The sequence below is a fragment of the Eurytemora carolleeae genome, unplaced genomic scaffold (genome assembly GCF_000591075.1).
Source record: "Eurytemora carolleeae unplaced genomic scaffold, Eaff_2.0 scaffold423, whole genome shotgun sequence".
Taxonomy (NCBI): domain Eukaryota; kingdom Metazoa; phylum Arthropoda; class Copepoda; order Calanoida; family Temoridae; genus Eurytemora; species Eurytemora carolleeae.
The window spans coordinates 121,040-139,317 of NW_019396914.1; the positions used below are offsets into that span (position 1 = coordinate 121,040).

At 35.1% G+C, this 18,278-nt stretch overlaps 3 protein-coding genes across 3 annotated transcripts in view; 1 reads left to right on the forward strand and 2 right to left on the reverse strand.

The window, feature by feature from the left end:
* LOC111710038 (uncharacterized) lies at positions 1–11,363 on the reverse strand. Its single transcript, XM_023484051.1, has 19 exons — positions 11,317–11,363; positions 10,663–10,859; positions 10,041–10,104; positions 8,857–9,016; positions 8,135–8,224; positions 7,272–7,370; positions 6,855–7,045; positions 6,532–6,637; positions 5,735–5,818; positions 5,559–5,628; positions 5,146–5,192; positions 4,380–4,788; positions 4,169–4,233; positions 3,861–3,934; positions 2,787–2,892; positions 977–1,041; positions 675–794; positions 183–215; positions 1–112 (listed from the first exon to the last, which is right to left on the reverse strand). The coding sequence occupies exons 1-19, from the start codon at positions 11,355–11,357 to the stop codon at positions 1–3; spliced, it is 2,133 nt and encodes a 710-aa protein (XP_023339819.1). The 5' UTR covers positions 11,358–11,363.
* LOC111710051 (AP-1 complex subunit sigma-2-like) overlaps positions 10,488–18,278 on the forward strand; it is a 24,345-nt gene continuing 16,554 nt past the window's right edge. Inside the window, exon 1 of the mRNA XM_023484066.1 lies at positions 10,488–10,504. The gene's annotated coding sequence lies outside the window, so the exon portion shown is untranslated. The remainder of the gene's footprint in view (positions 10,505–18,278) is intronic.
* LOC111710046 (serine/threonine-protein kinase DCLK2) overlaps positions 11,397–18,278 on the reverse strand; it is a 9,731-nt gene continuing 2,849 nt past the window's right edge. Inside the window, exons 4-12 of the mRNA XM_023484058.1 lie at positions 17,773–17,925; positions 16,711–17,146; positions 16,336–16,422; positions 15,580–15,717; positions 15,149–15,241; positions 14,818–15,015; positions 14,610–14,690; positions 13,718–13,798; positions 11,397–13,315 (exon numbers count right to left, since the gene is read on the reverse strand). Coding sequence (XP_023339826.1) covers positions 13,205–13,315; positions 13,718–13,798; positions 14,610–14,690; positions 14,818–15,015; positions 15,149–15,241; positions 15,580–15,717; positions 16,336–16,422; positions 16,711–17,146; positions 17,773–17,925 — 1,378 coding nt within the window. The 3' untranslated portion in view covers positions 11,397–13,204. The remainder of the gene's footprint in view (positions 13,316–13,717; positions 13,799–14,609; positions 14,691–14,817; positions 15,016–15,148; positions 15,242–15,579; positions 15,718–16,335; positions 16,423–16,710; positions 17,147–17,772; positions 17,926–18,278) is intronic.

Here is an 18,278-nt window from a genome sequence, read left to right on the forward strand (position 1 = left end):
TCATACACAGTTCTCCTCCTGATCCTCCATGAGCTGCTCAGCCTTCATCTGCTGTTCAAATTTGTGAGAGAAGAACAGGGATTCCCAGTATGCTAGCAGTACAAATACATCCCTAGACCAACATGTCGTGAAAAAAACTCAGAAAATGGGAAAAATAGTTCAAAAATGAATTACTAAATCACCTATATTCTGAAGCTAGTTGCAGTCCTCCACTTCTAAAAATATAAAAGATATTTTACAACAATGTTTTAAGCTAAAAAAGTATCTACAAAACACTATTTATTTTAACAATTTTTATAGAAAGAGCACTTTTTCCCTAATTTTTTTTCGTGTGGGGTAGGGGGATAAAACGAGCACCCTAAACTTAACTGTTTTGTTCCTATAATTGCCCTATAATCAATAATGAGACTTGAGACCGGACAGTGGAGTAGTTGCACCGTGTATATAGAATAAATCAAAGCTACTGTGATTTTTGTAATTTCTTAATAATAATATTAAAAATTACAATAATCTTTGATCCTTTGAAATCAGACTTTTAAAATCCTAAAACCAAATCTAAGAACAAACCATGCATGCATGCTTTTCTTATTAACTGCAAGTGCAAGGGGGCAAAGGGGACAAGGGGGTCAGTGGTGGGGGGGGGACAGGAAGTTGAAGGTTATCCCTGCTCTAACCTTATAGGATGTAGAAACTGATCTCCCATCTCTATTCCCTCTTCAATGAATAGTTTGCATATATTCCGACATCTTAGAACTAAACTCTCAGAAGTGTTCAATCCAATCCGAGCTTCAGTTCTACAAAAAAAGAGAAAAAAAAAGTTAACCGTGACCTCAACCTCAAGATCTACAAAGAAATAGACCATGACCTCGACCTCGACAACCTCGAACATGAACCCAACCAAGAACTCAACAAACCTCGAACATGACCTCAACCAAGACGACGACCAAACAAACTATATGATGAAAACGATACTAACCTATCTGAAAGAATGGACCTGTAGAGCTCAACTAGAGATATCCAGGCAGCAATATGCTTCCCAGCCTAGGAAATATTTTGAAATTAGTTAATTCTAAAAATGAAAATATCTGCAAACTTTCTTCTCATCTTGCTTTATGAATGTTTTATCCAGGACCCCCTAAACTAAATCGAGATACCTTCCATATATCCAGGACCCCTTAAACTAAATTTACATACCTTCCATGTATCCAGGACCCCCTAAACTATATCTAGATACCTCTCAAGTATCCAGGACCCCCTAAACTATATCTAGATACCTCTCAAGTATCCAGGACCCCCTAAACTATATCAAGATACCTCCCAAGTATCCAGGACCGCATAAACTAAATCGAGATACCTCCCATATATCCTGGACCCCCTAAACAAAACCTATATACCTCCCATGTATCCAGGACCCCCTAAACTAAATCGAGATACCTCCCATTGTTAACCATTAATTTTAAGACCTCTGCAAAATGTCGTCTTCAACTTGAATCTCCTCTCGGAGAAAGCCAAACCAAATTTTCAGCCCGCATTTCCTTTGTACTCCGTCCTACGGAGCTTAAAATATTTTCGTTATTGTGAAATCATTAAAGTTAAACAAGAATATTTTCATAAGAAGCATCAGTGAATTTCGTTAAATATTCAACTGTAATCAACAATAAGTTTCCCCTATCACAACCTAATAAATCGTATTTGCGGCCTACCAGGAAAGAATTGTCCGGGGAAAATAAACATCCCCCACCAGAATTCTAACTGGCCTATTACTCCAATTTGTCTAGTGTGTTGCTGCTATCCGCCAACACCCATATATCCTGGACCCCGTAAACAAAATCTAGATACCTTCCATGTATCTAGTAACCCCTAAACTATATCTAGATACCTCCCATATATCCTGGACCCCGTAAACAAAATCTAGATACCTTCCATGTATCTAGTAACCCCTAAACTATATCTAGATACCTGCCATATATTCAGGACCCCCTACACTATATCTAAATACCTCCCATGTATCTAGGACCCCCTAAACATGTATCTAGGACCCCCTAAACTATATCTAGATACGTTCCATATATCCTGAACCCCTAAACTATATCTAGATACCTCCCATGTATCCAGGATCTCCTAAACTAAATCTATGTACCTCCCATGTATCCAGGACCCCCTAAATTCAAACTTTATACCCCTCCCATGTATCTAGCACCTCCTGAACTATATATAGATACCTCACAAGTATCTAGTACCCTCTAAACTAAATCAAGATACCTCCCAAGTATCTAGGATCCCCTAAACTAAATCTATATACCTCCCATGTATCTAAAACCCCCTAAACCAGTGCTTAGGATCCATTTAATTTTGATGAGGATCCGGATCCTGGGTCCGCACTGGAAAAAAATGGATCCGGATCCGGATCCAGGTCATTTCTCTAAGATTTACTGAATCTTTTTAACCAAAAATAATTTTAAAATTTTTTGTTTTATTTTTTTTTTTGCATATTTTTATCCTAAAACTTGATGAACCATTCAGAAATGAGGAAATTTTTATAATCTCTCTTTTTTCAAAATTTCAGATTTTGGTTTTAGGAGTAAAAAAGGTTTTTTGCAGTTTTTGATTGATATTTTACCCCTAGGATCCGGATCCAGGAAGCCAAAATCTTGCGGATCCAACGGATCCGGATTCCAAGCACTGCCCTAAACTAAATCTTTATACGATCCATTTATCCAGGACCCCCTAAACTAAATCCTTATACCTCCCATGTATCTAGCAACTCCTGAACTATATATATATACCTCCCATTGATCCAGGACCCCTCTGAGCTGGATATTACAGAGCTCTGTGTAGAAGAGAGAACAGTGCTTAGATCCTTCCTGAGCTCCTCGGTAAAGCAGTCTTAAACTAGACACAGATATTTATTCTTTATCCGTCCCAGACCTCATTCAAGTAGTCTGCAAGATATAAAACATAAGGGTTTTCCAACGGGTAACTAAAAATCGATCATTTTCAAGAATAAGATTAAATTGTGGTATTGTGTATTTTAAATCAGCAAAACAATTCCTTTAAATTGCTTTGAAAAAAGAGATTTTTTGTCTTAGAAGTAGAACACTCTTTAAATTAAATTAAAGATAATTTGGGTCCGTCTTAGCAAACGATTGTTGGACCCTAAAATCAGAGATTTTAGTTTAGGTTAAGACAATTTCAGGACCGAGCGCTGCGGCTAGGATAGGATAGGGGGCTGTGCACCGCGGCTAGGACAGGCTAGGGGGCCGAGCGCTGCGGCCACATGATCAATTATATCCATGTCTTACATTTAAGAGCCATGTACAGAATTGATAGGAGGGGGGGTCTAAAAATCGTTCTCTAGGAAATTACCGATAATTTTTTTGAAATGCAGTAGAACCCAGTGATCAATTTAATTATTTAAAAATACTAAGTTTTTCAATCAGCCCTTTTTAATTAGATACTAATATAAAAGTTTACAGGACATGTAGCTTATGTAATGTTGATGGTAAGTCTTGAAAAAGATCTCAATAACACAAATAAACGTTGACCAATTCCATTAACTGTCAAATCAAATTAAATTAAATTAAATCAAATTAAATGAAATCAAATCAAATCAGGGGTTTAGGAAAATCCCGCTTCCAAACTCCACACCCAATTGCCGCTTTAAGGATTGTAAATTTAACCAGATGCAGTCTAAAGTCGGACCGCGCCAATGTAGATGCATCAGCTAGCCCCGCCTACAGTAACTAGGACAGTAAAAGTTGCTTCAGCTTTGATTCCAATGTGCAATTGTACATGAGTTGAGTGCGGTTAATATCGTCTTCCGTGAGAAGTTAAAATGTTGAATAAGTATCTGTTTGTTCCTGTTTATATCTTTATGTTTAGTAATATGCTGGATAATCGCATGAGTAGCTTCTTCTCCGGGATACATATCACACTAGATTTAAAAATTGTATAATATTCAAAAAAAATAAACTTGCATTGAGATATTGCAAAAAGCTAGAGCACTCGGCATTCTCCGGGTTTTAAAAAATAATTTCGATTTAACCCCCAAGTATCTATTGGTTCCCTCAAAATCTTTCAGCCAATTTGGTCCAGCTATAACGAACTAATAAAAATATGAGAAAAGAGCTTTATTATTTCGGTTGGTAAAATTATCAATAAATAATACCTTAGCTTTCTCCAAACATAAATCTAGAAGAGCTTCAATATCATTTTCAACAACACACTCAAGCACTGAAACAAGAAATTAATGAAAGTGAACAAAATTGTAAATTCTTATTTATTATTCAATCTATTTATTGATCAAAAAGTACAGGCACAAATAAAATAAACTTTATATATTTAAATTCTTAATGTTCGAAAATATGTGAACATCTCACCTTGAACATCGAACATTTGCTGTTGAATTTCGCGGTTTTCGGATTGAGTTAAATTCATCGCGGCATTGTTTTCGAGGTTTTCATGACGGCCATCTTGGATTTCTTTTTGAGTAGGGTCCGATAGATCTACAGTAAAATTTTCTCCTGTCAACTCAGTTTTTGGCTCAGTTTTATTCATTTTGTATGCAATTTCGTCTGTTTTTAATTCATTCTTCGCCGTATTTAGACTCGTCAACACTTTCTGTTCGACAATATTTCCGTTAAATATATTCTTGATGAATTCGTTGACGAGAAGGGATTTAGTTTCCAGTGTCATGGTGGCGACTGTGAAACATTTTTCAAACTTGGGATTTCTCCAGGATCTCGGAACCATGCTTTCCAGGTCTGATACTAGATTCTCAGGAACGTTCTGCAAGAATGTTTTATAAAATCAAATTACATATTTTCTTTTCCGCCAGTGCAGAAGAACAGAAAAATTGATTTTAATCTAATTTTCTCCTCTCAGGCACATTGCACATTAATGCGCCATTTTGTGTGTATTAACCTTTGGAATGTAGCAACTCTAGCAACAGTTCAGAGCTGAAAACTTTAGAATGGGATATCCTTTATTAATATCAGTTAACTGATCTGGAGATTAATAACAAGAGGAGAACAAGCATAATTTAATCTGGAGATTAAGAAAAAGAGTGGATCAAGCATTAATCCTGATATGCATAATTCAAAAATTCCCAGTACAAAACAAAGCAACTAAAGTAACAAAACATACCGAGCTCTGTTTTGCACCAATGAGAATTAGATACGCAGGAAGAGGACCTGAAAATAAAGATTAAAATATTTCAAACTTTTGCGTTTTATCAATTACTCTACGGTGATGATCAGAAAACTCTAAATAGGAAAGACGTATTAGATGTTTTTACAAAGCAAATAGTTTTACTAGACACTTATTAAATCATTGATTTAGTGAAATGGGTCTGTTCACACTGCGCAATTGCTTTGTCCGATGCTCAATGGACTTTTTCAAGTTAAAACTTGATTCTAAAAGTCGTCTTCCTATTCTAGAGTTTTCTGGTTATCACTGTAGAGAAGACATAAAAAAAGGCCAGATTCAGATTTGTACATTAAAGGGTCGATGATTAAAAAAAAGTTGAAAATCAATTACTAAAAGCTTTTTAAACTCACCTATGACAGAAACACTTTTGAGAAAAAATTCTGATTGATAAAGTAGGTAATCTATTGCAGGACTCATTTTCTACATCAGAAAAAAATCAATTTATGTATTGGTGTTTTTAAGAATTGTGATTGAGTCATTATATCTAAATAATAAACATGAAAATTTGTTTGATATTGATATATTCCTGAGCTAAGCATGACCGGCATATTTCCATCCAGGTTAAACACAGCTGAAGGGTCAACCGTGCCGTACTTTCGTTTAAAGAGTTCTAAACATTAATTGTATACTGTATACTGTCTACTGTCGGATGTTGGATGTCTTCTGATTAATGTGAGTCTGATGTCCCATGTCCCATGTCCCACGTCCCACGTCCCACGTCCCACGTCCAATGTCCAATGTCCAATGTCCAATGTCCAATGTCCAATGTCCAATGTCCAATGTCCAATGTCCGATGTCTATTGTCTATTGTCTAATGTCTAATGTCTATTGCATAATGCATAATGCATAATGCCTACTGCCTAATGACTTATGTCTAATGTGTAAGGTAGAATGTCTAATGTCTAATGTCTAATGTCTAATGTCTAATGTCCAATGTCCAATGTGTAATGTCTAATGTCTAATGTCCAATGTCCAATGTCCAATGTCCAATGTCCAATGCCCAATGTCCAATGCCCAATGCCCAATGTCCAATGTCCAATGTCCAATGTCCATTGTTCAATATCCGATGTCTATTGTCTATTGTCTAATGTCTAATGTCTATTGCATAATGCATAATGCATAATGCCTACTGCCTAATGACTTATGTCTAATGTGTAAGGTAGAATGTCTAATTTCTAATGCCTAATGTCAAATATCTAAGGTCTATAATTAGTCATGTCCAGCTCCAAATGTCTTATGTCTCATATCATGTGTCTTAATTCTAACGTTTTCTGTCTAATACCTGTTGTCCTGTGGCATGCGTCCCGTCCTCAAATCTAGTACCTTTAAATAATGTTCAGGTACAGATGAAAAATATAGATTTGTTGCTTCGGAGAGAGATTCCAGACTTTCAGAGAAATTAGATTTTTTCCATCTCAATAAACACAAACTAAACAAGTTAAGATCAATTTAAAAGTTCTTTTTAACAATTGGAGATAAAAGAAGCAGAAAGAACAACTGATAAAAAAGGCGACAATATGTAAAACCTTCAGAAAACTTAAATTGAAGATTAATTAATTAAGATTAAACCTAGAAATTAAAAAACTATGCTGATAGGATCTGTGTTTTGAAGTAAAACTGCAACCCACCACACTAGTAAGTAAGACCTGAGTAAGATTGAAGATTTGACATTATCGTCAAGGCTCCCGGAGCAGAGATGAACCAAACCTTTCTCCGCCTGACAGAGCTGGAAAGAACTAGGAAAGCTGGGATTCAGCTCCAGGTTGGGTTTAGAGGAGAAGGGTTGGAAAAGGTTTGTCAGCTCACGAGATATTTCAGGAGAAACTTCAAGGGGAGTCTGGAAACAAAAATTATTTAAAGAATAAGCAAACAAAGTAAATAAAAAATATTAACCCTATCCCCGCTGGGGTACTTGAAAACCAGGATACGCTGGGGGGGGGGGGTCAATTTACCCCCAAACATCCCCCACCAGAATTCTAACTGGCCTATTAACCCCCCCCCCAGCGGGAATAGGGTTAATCTCTATGGATGAATAAATAGAAAAATACAAGTATATAGTTTACCTGAGATAACTGAATATCAACTAGGGTTAGGAAAACCAACATGTTTATATCATTATGCTTTGATCTGCACTTTTCACAAAAAGCAAGGAAAGAATCGACCTAAAATAAAAAGATCAATCAATTCATTGAACAATTGATCTTTCACTCAATCATCATTAAATAGATATTTAAATCAATTAATCAAATAATCTATTAGTCAATCATTCAATCAATCATTCAATCAATCAATCAACCAAGCAACCAATTAATCATTAAAGAAATATTTAAATCATTGTATGTAAGACTTTTCTCTGTAAACCAATTTAACCATAAGGTTGGTATTGAAGATTGCTCTAATAGTAGTACAAGTCTCCATATACCAACCTAACCTGTAGGTTCTGAAGGATAGATTGCTCTAGGTGTATACAAGTCTCCATTATACCAAACTAACCTGTAGGTTCTCTAGGATAGATTGCTCTGAGTGTAGTACAAGTCTCCATATACCAACCTAACCTGTAGGTTCTGTAGGATAGATTGCTCTAGGAGTATACAAGTCTCCATATACAAACCTAACCTGTAGGTTCTGTAGGATAGATTGCTCTAGGAGTAGTACAATTCTCCATATACCAACCTAACCTGTAGGTTCTATAGGATAGATTGCTCTAAGAGTAGTACAAGTCTCCATATATCAACCTAACCTGTAGGTTCTGTAGGATAGATTTCTCTAAGAGTAGTACAAGTCTACATATAACAACCTACCCTGTAGGTTCTGTAAGATAGATTGCGCTAGCAGTAGTACAAATCTCCATATACCAACCTAACCTGTAGGTTCTGTAGGATATATTGCTCTAAGAGAAGTACAAGTCTCCATATACCAACCTAACCTGTAGGTTCTGTAGGATAGATTGCTCCAGGAGTAGGACCAATCTCCATATACAAACAACATACTCTGCTCTCTTCATTGGGACTTCTACCTTCAAGTAAAACATAAGTTCAATATTAAGGGATTAATGGAGCAAATAAAGCTCTTAAATTCATGAATGAATGGATGATTTTCTTAAAACTGGATTGGTGTCCAGGTGATCAGAGGTTCGATTCCCGTACTCCACACAAACCTGTGGTTTCAAAAACATCTTTCCACTCAACAAGAAATAAGCTTTAAGTGGATTGATCCAAATGAATGATGATGAAGAGAGGAAAGGTGGACAAGCAGGGAGAGTCTATGGTTGCCAGCTATAGGTACCTGGGGGTATCCAATCCGGGCTTACAAATGATTCGGAGCAATGAGTGGATGTTTCCTGTCTCTATGGCACCCGGGCCTCATTCCAGTATATCAGAAGAATTCCTGCACTCTATTACTCTCAAGTAAGAAGCAGCTGGAATCTTGTCAACCCTCTTCTCAGTATGAATGAAGCGTAGATGGATGAATGTGCTGCCAGATTACAACCCCTGGTAGATTAATATAAACCCATACAACACCAAACTTTCGCAATAGAAAAATTCCGAGATTTGATTGTAACAACCCGATCATGTCCTGGGGAAAAATCGCTTTTAAAATTTTTTTTGTACTTTATGTAAAACTACAATTCTAGTAGAATTTAAATACCTTGTCTGCCATTTTGAGTAGAGTTGTTTCTATGTGATCAAAATATCTATTTAATTGAATATTTGAGTCAGCAGAATTTTCAGCGACTGCCTTGGTCCATTTTTCATAGATGTGTCGACTGTAGAAACGATTTCCACCTTTTTTCCCAGTCCTAGACTCCCTAGATCAAAGATATAAATATTTAAATATTTGATCATTTTAAAAGGATTGAAGTCGTAATTTCAAGTGACTTTCGATTTATATAATGTTGGATTTAGAACAGTTCCATTTTAAGCTTTGACTACTCAAAATTGAATAAAATATCAATGCTTTCCTGTTTTCAATTGCGGTATTTTTACATTTTCGCATTTTCTACTGCAGATAAAAGTGAAGGAATTATCAGAATTTAACACTTTCCCTTTTTCAAGCTAGAATACGACGATGTCTTCCACATTTTTGAACAGATATAGGGTTTAAGGTGTTGAGCAAAAATCAAGCAACTCAAAGTGTACTGCATGTTGATTGTTCATTCACATAAGAGTTAGCTGGACAATACTAATGATTTTAAAAATGATAAAAGGATCTAAGAGTACATAACGATGGCGCTCAGGTGTCTTAAGGGTCTCAGTATACACCAGTCAATAGGGTTGAGATTTAACGGACTTAGTAAGTACAAGATGTGTATATTATAAAGGGGGGGGGGGGGCATGAAACGTATTACTCTCCGGAAAATTTAAACAGTGTTTAAACACAACTTAGAATTGTCGTAGGAGGCTGATTTTTTGCATGCAAACTCAGAATTATGCATGTAATATACATAAATCTGAGTTTGCATGCAAAAAATCAGCCTCCTACGACAATTATAAGTTATGTTTAAACACTGTTTAAATTTTCCGGAGATTAATACGTTTCATGCCCCCCCCCCCCCTTTAATGATGCACATTTTGTTTACAAATATAAACCAGATCTATAAATACAGTATACTAGAAGGTTGCACTTTTAATATCCCAGAAAATGCAAGTATAACAAAAATAGTAAAACCTTTAATGGGTTCGGAAACAATACTCAAATCCATGAAAAATATGCGTACCGTTGTGAATAGAGCATCCCTCTCTGTAAATAGAAGATCACTTGAAATAACAAGGACAGTCACTTTAATAATCGATTTGTTTGTTGATCTTGAAAATTTACTTAAAAAAAACTACCTAACCAAGTAGGATTCTATCTCAAGCAAACTTACTCCAGCTTCAGAACATTTAAGAGTAAGTTCTAAAATAAAAAGCAGAAATTAATAAACTAATGCTGAAAGAACTGTCTGCTGGCTTTTAATCATTATCATTGAGGTATATTGTTTTCAGGAGTTTCTACCTAAACCATTTTTTACATTGATCTCTCAAAGTATAATAAATGCCTTAATCCAGTGGGACCCATAAAATGGTGGAATAGGAAGAAGATTGTTTATATTTTGGCTTTTATAACAACTCAACATATTAACAGGATTACTTAAATGTCGTTTCCTTGTTCCACAGTTTACGGGTCCCCCTGTGTTAAAACAGTGCAGTGTAATAGTGAATTGTTTGTACGTTAGTAGGTATTAAACTATACATGTACACAGGGGCGTAGTCAGGAATTTGTCAAGGGGGGCTTACATTTTTCACTTCCAAAAGGGGCTCAGCACCCGTTTGGGCCTAAAACCACATACAATAAATAGGTGTTAATGGTCCAGGGGCGGGCTTTGCCCCCATAGCCCCCCTGACAACGCCTCTGCATGTACAGTGTACACTGTACACTGTACAGTACACAACATTTAGACAAACCAAAACTAACCAGTGATTGCGGCTGGAGATGGCCATTTTTGATTAAATCTTGGATCGTTTATTAACATCATTAGACTAGCCGGCATCTTCTTTATCGTCCGGACTACAGGTTTGTCTGACTCCGAGGGAGGCTGGAGGGTTGGTGTCTCCGAGGGGGGTTGGGCACATAGGTATCGGCAACCAACCGGAAATATCCGTAAAGGAGATCTAGAAATGATTAATTATCTAAAAGGGGTATATATTTTTCAAACAAAAACATTCCCCCTTCTCTTTTTCATTACTTTTTCCCTTAAGTTAAGTATGGTTTTTTTTAGTGTTTTATTCACTGATTTGTCGTATCTTCTTTGGGGGTCTGTTTCGCGAATTGGATTAAAGATACCCATTCCATCTATGGAAATTTTTACAAATTTATTTTTGCCATTTAGCGTAACCTTATTTTGGAAAAAAAACCTTTTAGCTTTTTCGACATCTACCCAAAAACATTAATCTGCCTTATGATCAGATTCTCCAGATAGGGGACCACAAGCGTAGTAAATCTAATCTACAAGTCTATTCACAAAGATATTTACATTTCAACTTTGCACGAAAAATGTTGAAAATCGGCTAAACGTTTTTGGTAAAACTTACGTCAAATATTATCTAGGTTTAGAGTGACTCATTTTACCTGTTATAAAGTAAATGAAGAAAATTGGAAGTTTTTAACATTTTTGTCTGAAAGCAGTTAATTTAAATATTAACACAACGCCACAAGGTTTAATGTTTATTCAATAACTCTCAACAGATTTAAAAGGATGAAATATAAATATATTCCACGAGAAAATTAACTGAACCTCCCCTTTAGAAAATTATGCTTGTTAGAATTTGAACAAATGTTAATTCAGCCGATTTTTCATTTTACTCCCAATTAGGATCCTGGCAACGAATAACAAAAAAAGTGACCCCCCCCCCCCCTGATTAATTATTAAAATCACACAAATTACAGAAAATTTACTTTTTTAAAACAGTTACTATTTAACAGCTATAGATGTAATTTTCTTTAAACAACATAAGTCTTCATTATTCATCAAACAAATATATTTTGAAATGCAGAAATTTCAACCAAAAGCTATTTGACCTAAAAATCAATTTGATATGTAAATACTATTAAATAAATATGATATTAATGTTAATTTTAAAAGCAGTAATGAAGACTAGGTACTATTAACTGGTAATTAGAGGTTCCTTACAATCTTTTTTTTATAAATTAAATCCTGAAGTTTTTTTTTCTCGAGTAACGTTAACTATTGAAGGAAGACGAAGAATATTTAGAGAAATTGACAAAATAAATTTATTGGCTAAAAATAAATGCTCTGCTGCTGCAACCAAGACGCGACAAAAATTTACAAAATCCAAAAAAAATCGAAATAAGGCCATGTTTAGTTTATATATCACTATGATACAAGTATGTTATCTAAATATATATATATTTTCTATGTCAGTGTATCAATTATAAAATTAGGTCAATTTTGTGAAGTAAAATTTCAGATTAAGTTAAACTTATACTCAAGGATTTGGGATGTTTTAGTTGGCTATACCATAAATATCTGGCCCATTTAAAAACTTCGCCTTTTAGTAGGTTTTACTTCTTAATTTGCAAAAATATATCTTTATAGAGCAATTTCCACTTAATCTGAGATAAACATTAATTAATCCTTTTAAAATAAAGGATAAATTAGATTAAAGCCTTTATGGGATTGTAAGTTTACAAAATTTTGAATAATTAAATATATAGTGGTTTAGAACTTCTTGTTCTTGGTTAACTAAGGTTTAAGTAACTGGTTTCAACTGGAGAAGATTATGTTACGAATATTAGGTTCGAATATCTCGGCGAAAATTTCATTTCATGGTGATTTTAAAAATCGTCCGAAATAGATTTCTAATGAGGTTAAAAGTGTTAGAAAGGTTTTAGGTTTTCAGTTCTCTGGTCTGTATGCTCAGGGTCTGGGGATCGATTCCTGGATGAAGTTTCGGATTAGAATTGTTTCTTCGAGTATAACTATCCTTCAGGATCAGTTCACGGGTGTTCACATATCCTGGTTTACTTTTCCGATTGAGTTGGTTTAGTTGTCAAGATCCAAGGATGAGAGAGGATCTTCTTTGCAGAATATCTCTGTAGAGGATCATTTCTCCGGGTTCAATTATCCTGCAGGGTTAGTTCTCCGGGTATAACTCCGGGTTCAATAATCCAGAAAAGAAACTACAGATCATTTCTCCGGGTTCAATTATACTAGTAAGATACTACAGGATCACTTCTCCGGGTACAATTATCCTGCAGACCCTTAAAAGATCATCTTTCCGGGTTTATTAATACAGATAGGAACAGATTATTTCTCCGGGTTCTAGTAAGATACTACAGGATCCGTAATCCGGGTAAAGAATCAAACAATTAAGAATCAGCTTCCAGGTTTAGTTATCCTGGTTGGATAACACAGGATCAGTTTATCCGGAATATTTATCTAATTCTCCGGATAGTTTTCAGAGCTTATACACCAGGTTTATGTCTCTTGGAAGGTTTACTTCTCCGGTTGTGTAGGTTTAGTTGCCAAGATCCACGGATGAGAAAGGATCTCCTTGGCCGAATATCTCTGTAGAGGATCAACTACCAGGCTCCAAGATATCAGTTCCTAGACACTCCAGTTTTAGTCTTCAAAGAATATAAAATGAAGTAACAAAAAAACTAAAAAGATTGCGAATTTAGTTTTGACAGTTTTGCGTATCAAATCAAATAACATAAGACTTTTAGCGTTGTCCCACTTCCAAAATACCATCCCGAAGTGAATAGCTTAAACCGGAGTGAAGCATTCAAAATACTACTTTAAAGACTATAATGCTTTGGCAACGAAACAAACGCTATCCCAAACAATAATTTATTTTCACCAACAAATAACAAATTGAGGGGAAAGCACGTTTGAAAAAGAGCGGAGACTGATAATTCAACATCTCAGAATTTAATTATAAAGCTAATCCTGTAAAAAATCCCCCCTCGACCACCTCTTTAAACCACTTGATTAGACTAGAACTGGTTCCTTAGCAGGATATGAGATAGGATCCCAATCTGGAGAATTGAATTCGAATAGTCCTGACAGAATCTGGTCAAACAACTCCTCCTAAATATTCTTGTTAAAATATTTCAAAATAAGCCGAACATGATGGATGAAGCAAGAACAACAAGAAGAAAATGACAGTCTAGAAAAACAGAAATGTCAAAATACTTGCTAATTTATAAAATCTGAATTTAAATTTAAAAATGTTAAAAAATTCATGTTAAAATATTAATAATAATGAAAAGAAATAGTCAAAATAACATAAAGCCTGAACTTTGGACAGATACACAAAATACACCGCTAAAAAAGCAGGGGTAAATATATTTTTAAAGAATCCCCCCCCCCCGGTGAGGGGGAACATGATTTTTTAATTTTTTGGGGGGCAAATGAAATAATTAGAACATCTAAAGTTTTTTCTTCATTTTTGATATTTTTTACATATAACTTAATTTTTTCCCACTAAAACAAAATTACTTCCATTATTCAGCGAAAAGAAGCCTAAAAATAATTAAAATCTAATAAACAAGAAATGTTCAACAACTGCAGAGAGGGGGGAGGGGGATCTTTCAAGAAAATTAGTTATTTATGAAAATAGCATAATTCTAATCTATTATAAAAAAGAAAGGTATGTTTTATAGGATATGTTTTAACAGTTTGATTTTCCAATAGAAAAGAAAAGAAATCAATAATAAAATGAATTTTTCCAGCTAACGTGATCAATTGTTCAGTTGTTTGGTTTAATTTTTGTTACATTTCGTGAAGGAATCTGATAATAATAGGGAAACCATAAACCATTGTAGAAAACAATCATGCAACATAGATAATTTTACATATTTATATGGAAATATTTTTAAGTGGATAAAAAAAATTTCACCTGATTATTAGATCTGGATGAAAACGGAGGATACCCGCAAAGCAGAATGTAAAGAATAACTCCTATGGCCCAAATATCAACCTAGAAAATATGTTTAAGAAAAAAAAACAAATATAAAGTGATTAATTGATAAATGTTTATTTCTTTAAGCATAAGAGGGCGAGCTCCTTAAAAATAATATGCAGTAAATGTACAATATTATGCTTACCTTTACGCCGTAACCCGTCTCGGCTAGAATTTCTGGTGCGACATATGTTGGTGTACCGCATACAGTGAACAACGGCTCCCGTACTGTCACGGCCAGTCCGAAATCCGCCAGTTTCAGAGATTTTGTAAATTGTTTGTCAATGACGAGCAGATTTTCAGGTTTGATGTCACGATGGCAAACCATTCTATCGTGCAAATACTAAAAATGAAACAACTTAAAACAAATATCTTCTTCAGTTCACGACTCGTTTCAAAATCCCCCAGCCCAGCAACCTTAATTGAAATCACCCCAAGAACCCTTGTTTTAACAACAGGTAAAAATAAAATGACACCTGAAGTGCATTGGCCAGATCTTTTACCATATCTCGTGCTACAGGTTCAGAATACTTAATATCAGCTGCAATAGCATCAAACAAATCTCCACCCTGTAATATAAAAATGTACATCTAGGAAAAATTTATTCATTAAAATTATCTTATCCATCAGACTCTCAACTTAACATTCCTACACAAACCAACAAACCCATCAACCAATCAACCAAACCAACCACCCACCCACCCAAAAACCAACCAACCAACCAACCAACCAACCAACCAATCAACTAACCAACCAACAAACCATCCAATCTAAGGGCCAATGAACGGAATGAATGGAAAACCCAACCAACCAACCAAAGCAAACCACACACAAACCAACCAACCAATCAACCAAACCACCAACGAAGCAACCAAGCAACCCACCCGCCCACCAACCAACCACCTACCGGAACGTATTCCATAATGAGATATTTCTCTGCCGCGAAGTCGAAGACCTCCTCTAGCTGTATCACGTGAGGATGTGAGACCGAGGAGAGGATCGCAATCTCACTCTCTATCATATGTTCCTTTCCTTGACATTTGGCCTGAAAATATAATAGAATTAAAGGGTCTAGAGACGTAAGTTCAAGTAACTAGAAAACTACGATAAAACCGTTAAAAATAATTTACAAGCTGCAAGGGTCGGACAAACTATCCTTATTGATTAGATAAGATACTACCAGACTTATTTTTCAATGAACAAAGAAAACAAAATTGATAATAACTTATCAATTCTCATTTTTTAATGAACATACACCTCCAGATAAACATGGAAAAAGTACAAATCGTACAAAGATTAAAGAATGTATATAATATCAATAAGCCTTTCTTTGCGTTATTGAACAACAACATTTTAAGGGACTGAAAGCTTAATTACAAGTGACCCTCCATCCAAAGATGGTAATGTCCGATTTACAACGGTACCCGTTTAAGCTTTGTCTGATCAAGCATTAAGCATTTCTTGATTATATCAACAAGAAAGAAATTCACAGAAATAAACACTTTAAGTTAGATAAACGACGCGGTCTTGCTAGTTTTTATCAGATTAAGGAACCATCTCGGGCATTGTTACCTTTGTTTAATACGCTTACAGTCCCTTTAATAAGATTTCGAACAACATTTTCCGTATACCATATAAAACTATAATATTGTACAATACCGACCTTATCAATTATTTTCACAGCAAACTCCTTCTTGGTTTGTTTACTGTAGCACAGCCGTACAACTGCAAAGTTACCGTCTCCTATGATCTAAAGAAAAAAGAGAAAAAAATAACACAGAAAAAAACTTCCCGCACCTTAAGTTAAACTATTTCGGAACCCACTTTTCCAATAAAATAAATACGTTCTTGAAATTAAACTTTATTGAAAAGAAGAAATTTGCTTTAACAAATTTCAAGTATAATTGGTCACAACTAATCTATTAAAAAAACCACCATAATAGCCAATGCTTTAAAAATATTTTTTAATTTTCAATCTACGGAAACTCATCCCCGACAAGGAAAAATTAATATCTACAAAATTAAGATGACCCCTCACCTGTCTCACAATATACTTGTCGGTCACCTCACTAGGATAACTATCACTCAAATCCTCAATGTTATGAAAACTGTTTCCGTTTTTAAGTCCGTTAGTGCGAGATTTAGAGGTACCGCGCCGACTGCGTGCTATCCGACTTAACAGAAACTTTCTCCGGCTCGCTTTCGGAGACATGTGTGCAAATTTCTCGTATTTTAAATCCAACTTTTGAGACTTGAGAATGGCCTGGACGTTACGGAACTCAATTAGATCGAGGTCAAAGTCGTCCGTGTTGCATTTGTCGACCCCGTAGGCAATGAAGACCTCCTCATCCTTGAGGTCGAGTAAGGAGTTGACAGGGGTCCCCTCCAACGTGTACATCTTCCTGACCGCCCCTGTATCAAGTTTCACTGTATTGGTGAGGTCAGCTAGCACCATATCCAAGGATTTAGTATTTCTAAACACAGAAATATATGATTTATGATAAGCAAAAAAGTTTTGCAGATTTAATTTTTTTTAAATGACCAATTGTATTCTGCTTTCTAAATGACACATCGAAAATGCATTAGAAATAAACGTATTTTCGAATTTTATCTATCAAATCCATCCAAAAAAGTCGAAGAGAAGATAACAAAAAGAAGTCAGTCTCTATTACATAAAAGCATTAGAATAAAGGTCTTAAATCAATCATTAGAATATGTCATAGGAGAAAAGTATTATTATGAAGCTAAAGGACTTTACTAACCGGTATTAACTATAAAGCTTTTACCCGTTTTAATTAAGACTCTTGCTTATTACTATAAGGACTTTGACCTGTTGTCAATAACTGAGAAATACTAAGTTCTCAAAACAAGGACTTTTATATAAGGAATCATAAGGAAGTGAAATCTGCAAGAGAACCCCATTGTGGGCCCCCCAGACTTTAATTCTCTTGAAGAAGGCCTCTGAACTTTTAATGAAGACGCTTTCCATGCGTATTAACATAAGGAAGCATAAGGAAGTGAAATCTGTGGGCCCCCCAGACCGCCCAGGCAGCAGGGTGCACTGCCCCGCCCCTGTTCTAACTAGAACTCTCAGTCTTACCTGTTATTAAGAAGCACTCTGACCGCTTTCCTCGGTCTTGTACCACTCCGTAGAACTGTTATAATACGAGGTTTGATATAAACCTTAGGCTCAGTATCACTAGACTTAGTCTGACCAAAGCTCTTAGAGTGTCCGCTCATACGATACATATCCCTAGAATAAAAATCATAATATATAAAAAAAAAAATTGTTGTAATCTTCTTTAAAGAGATAGGTGGGGAATAAAACGAGACAAGTATTGTTATATTTATACAAAAAAAATTCAGAAGACAAACATGTAAAATGTAAATTAAATATTTAAGTTATTTTAAATGGAAAGCAGGGTCGCTAAAAATGTGGAATTAAAAGAGTATTATAAAGTTTGACAGTGTTGTTTTTCGAGAACATTAGAACTGAGCAGTTTTTGATATATTTCTCATATATCTTGGATAGAGATTAAGTTGCGAAAAAATTTTCAAGATTTATTTATGTTTTTCGTTTTTTTTTGTATTTTATTAATAATTTAA

What these genes read in the sequence shown, in the direction of transcription:
- LOC111710038 (XM_023484051.1), bottom strand. Translation starts at nt 11,357, where the DNA reads ATGTTAAAAACTTCCAATTTTCTTCATTTACTTTATAACAG. An exon ending in GCAAATGTTCGATGTTCAAG is followed by an intron (nt 4,234 to 4,379) that starts GTGAGATGTTCA and finishes TTCTTGTTTCAG; the next exon opens with TGCTTGAGTGTGTTGTTGAA. An exon ending in AGGTCCATTCTTTCAGATAG is followed by an intron (nt 795 to 976) that starts GTTAGTATCGTT and finishes CTTTTTTTGTAG; the next exon opens with AACTGAAGCTCGGATTGGAT.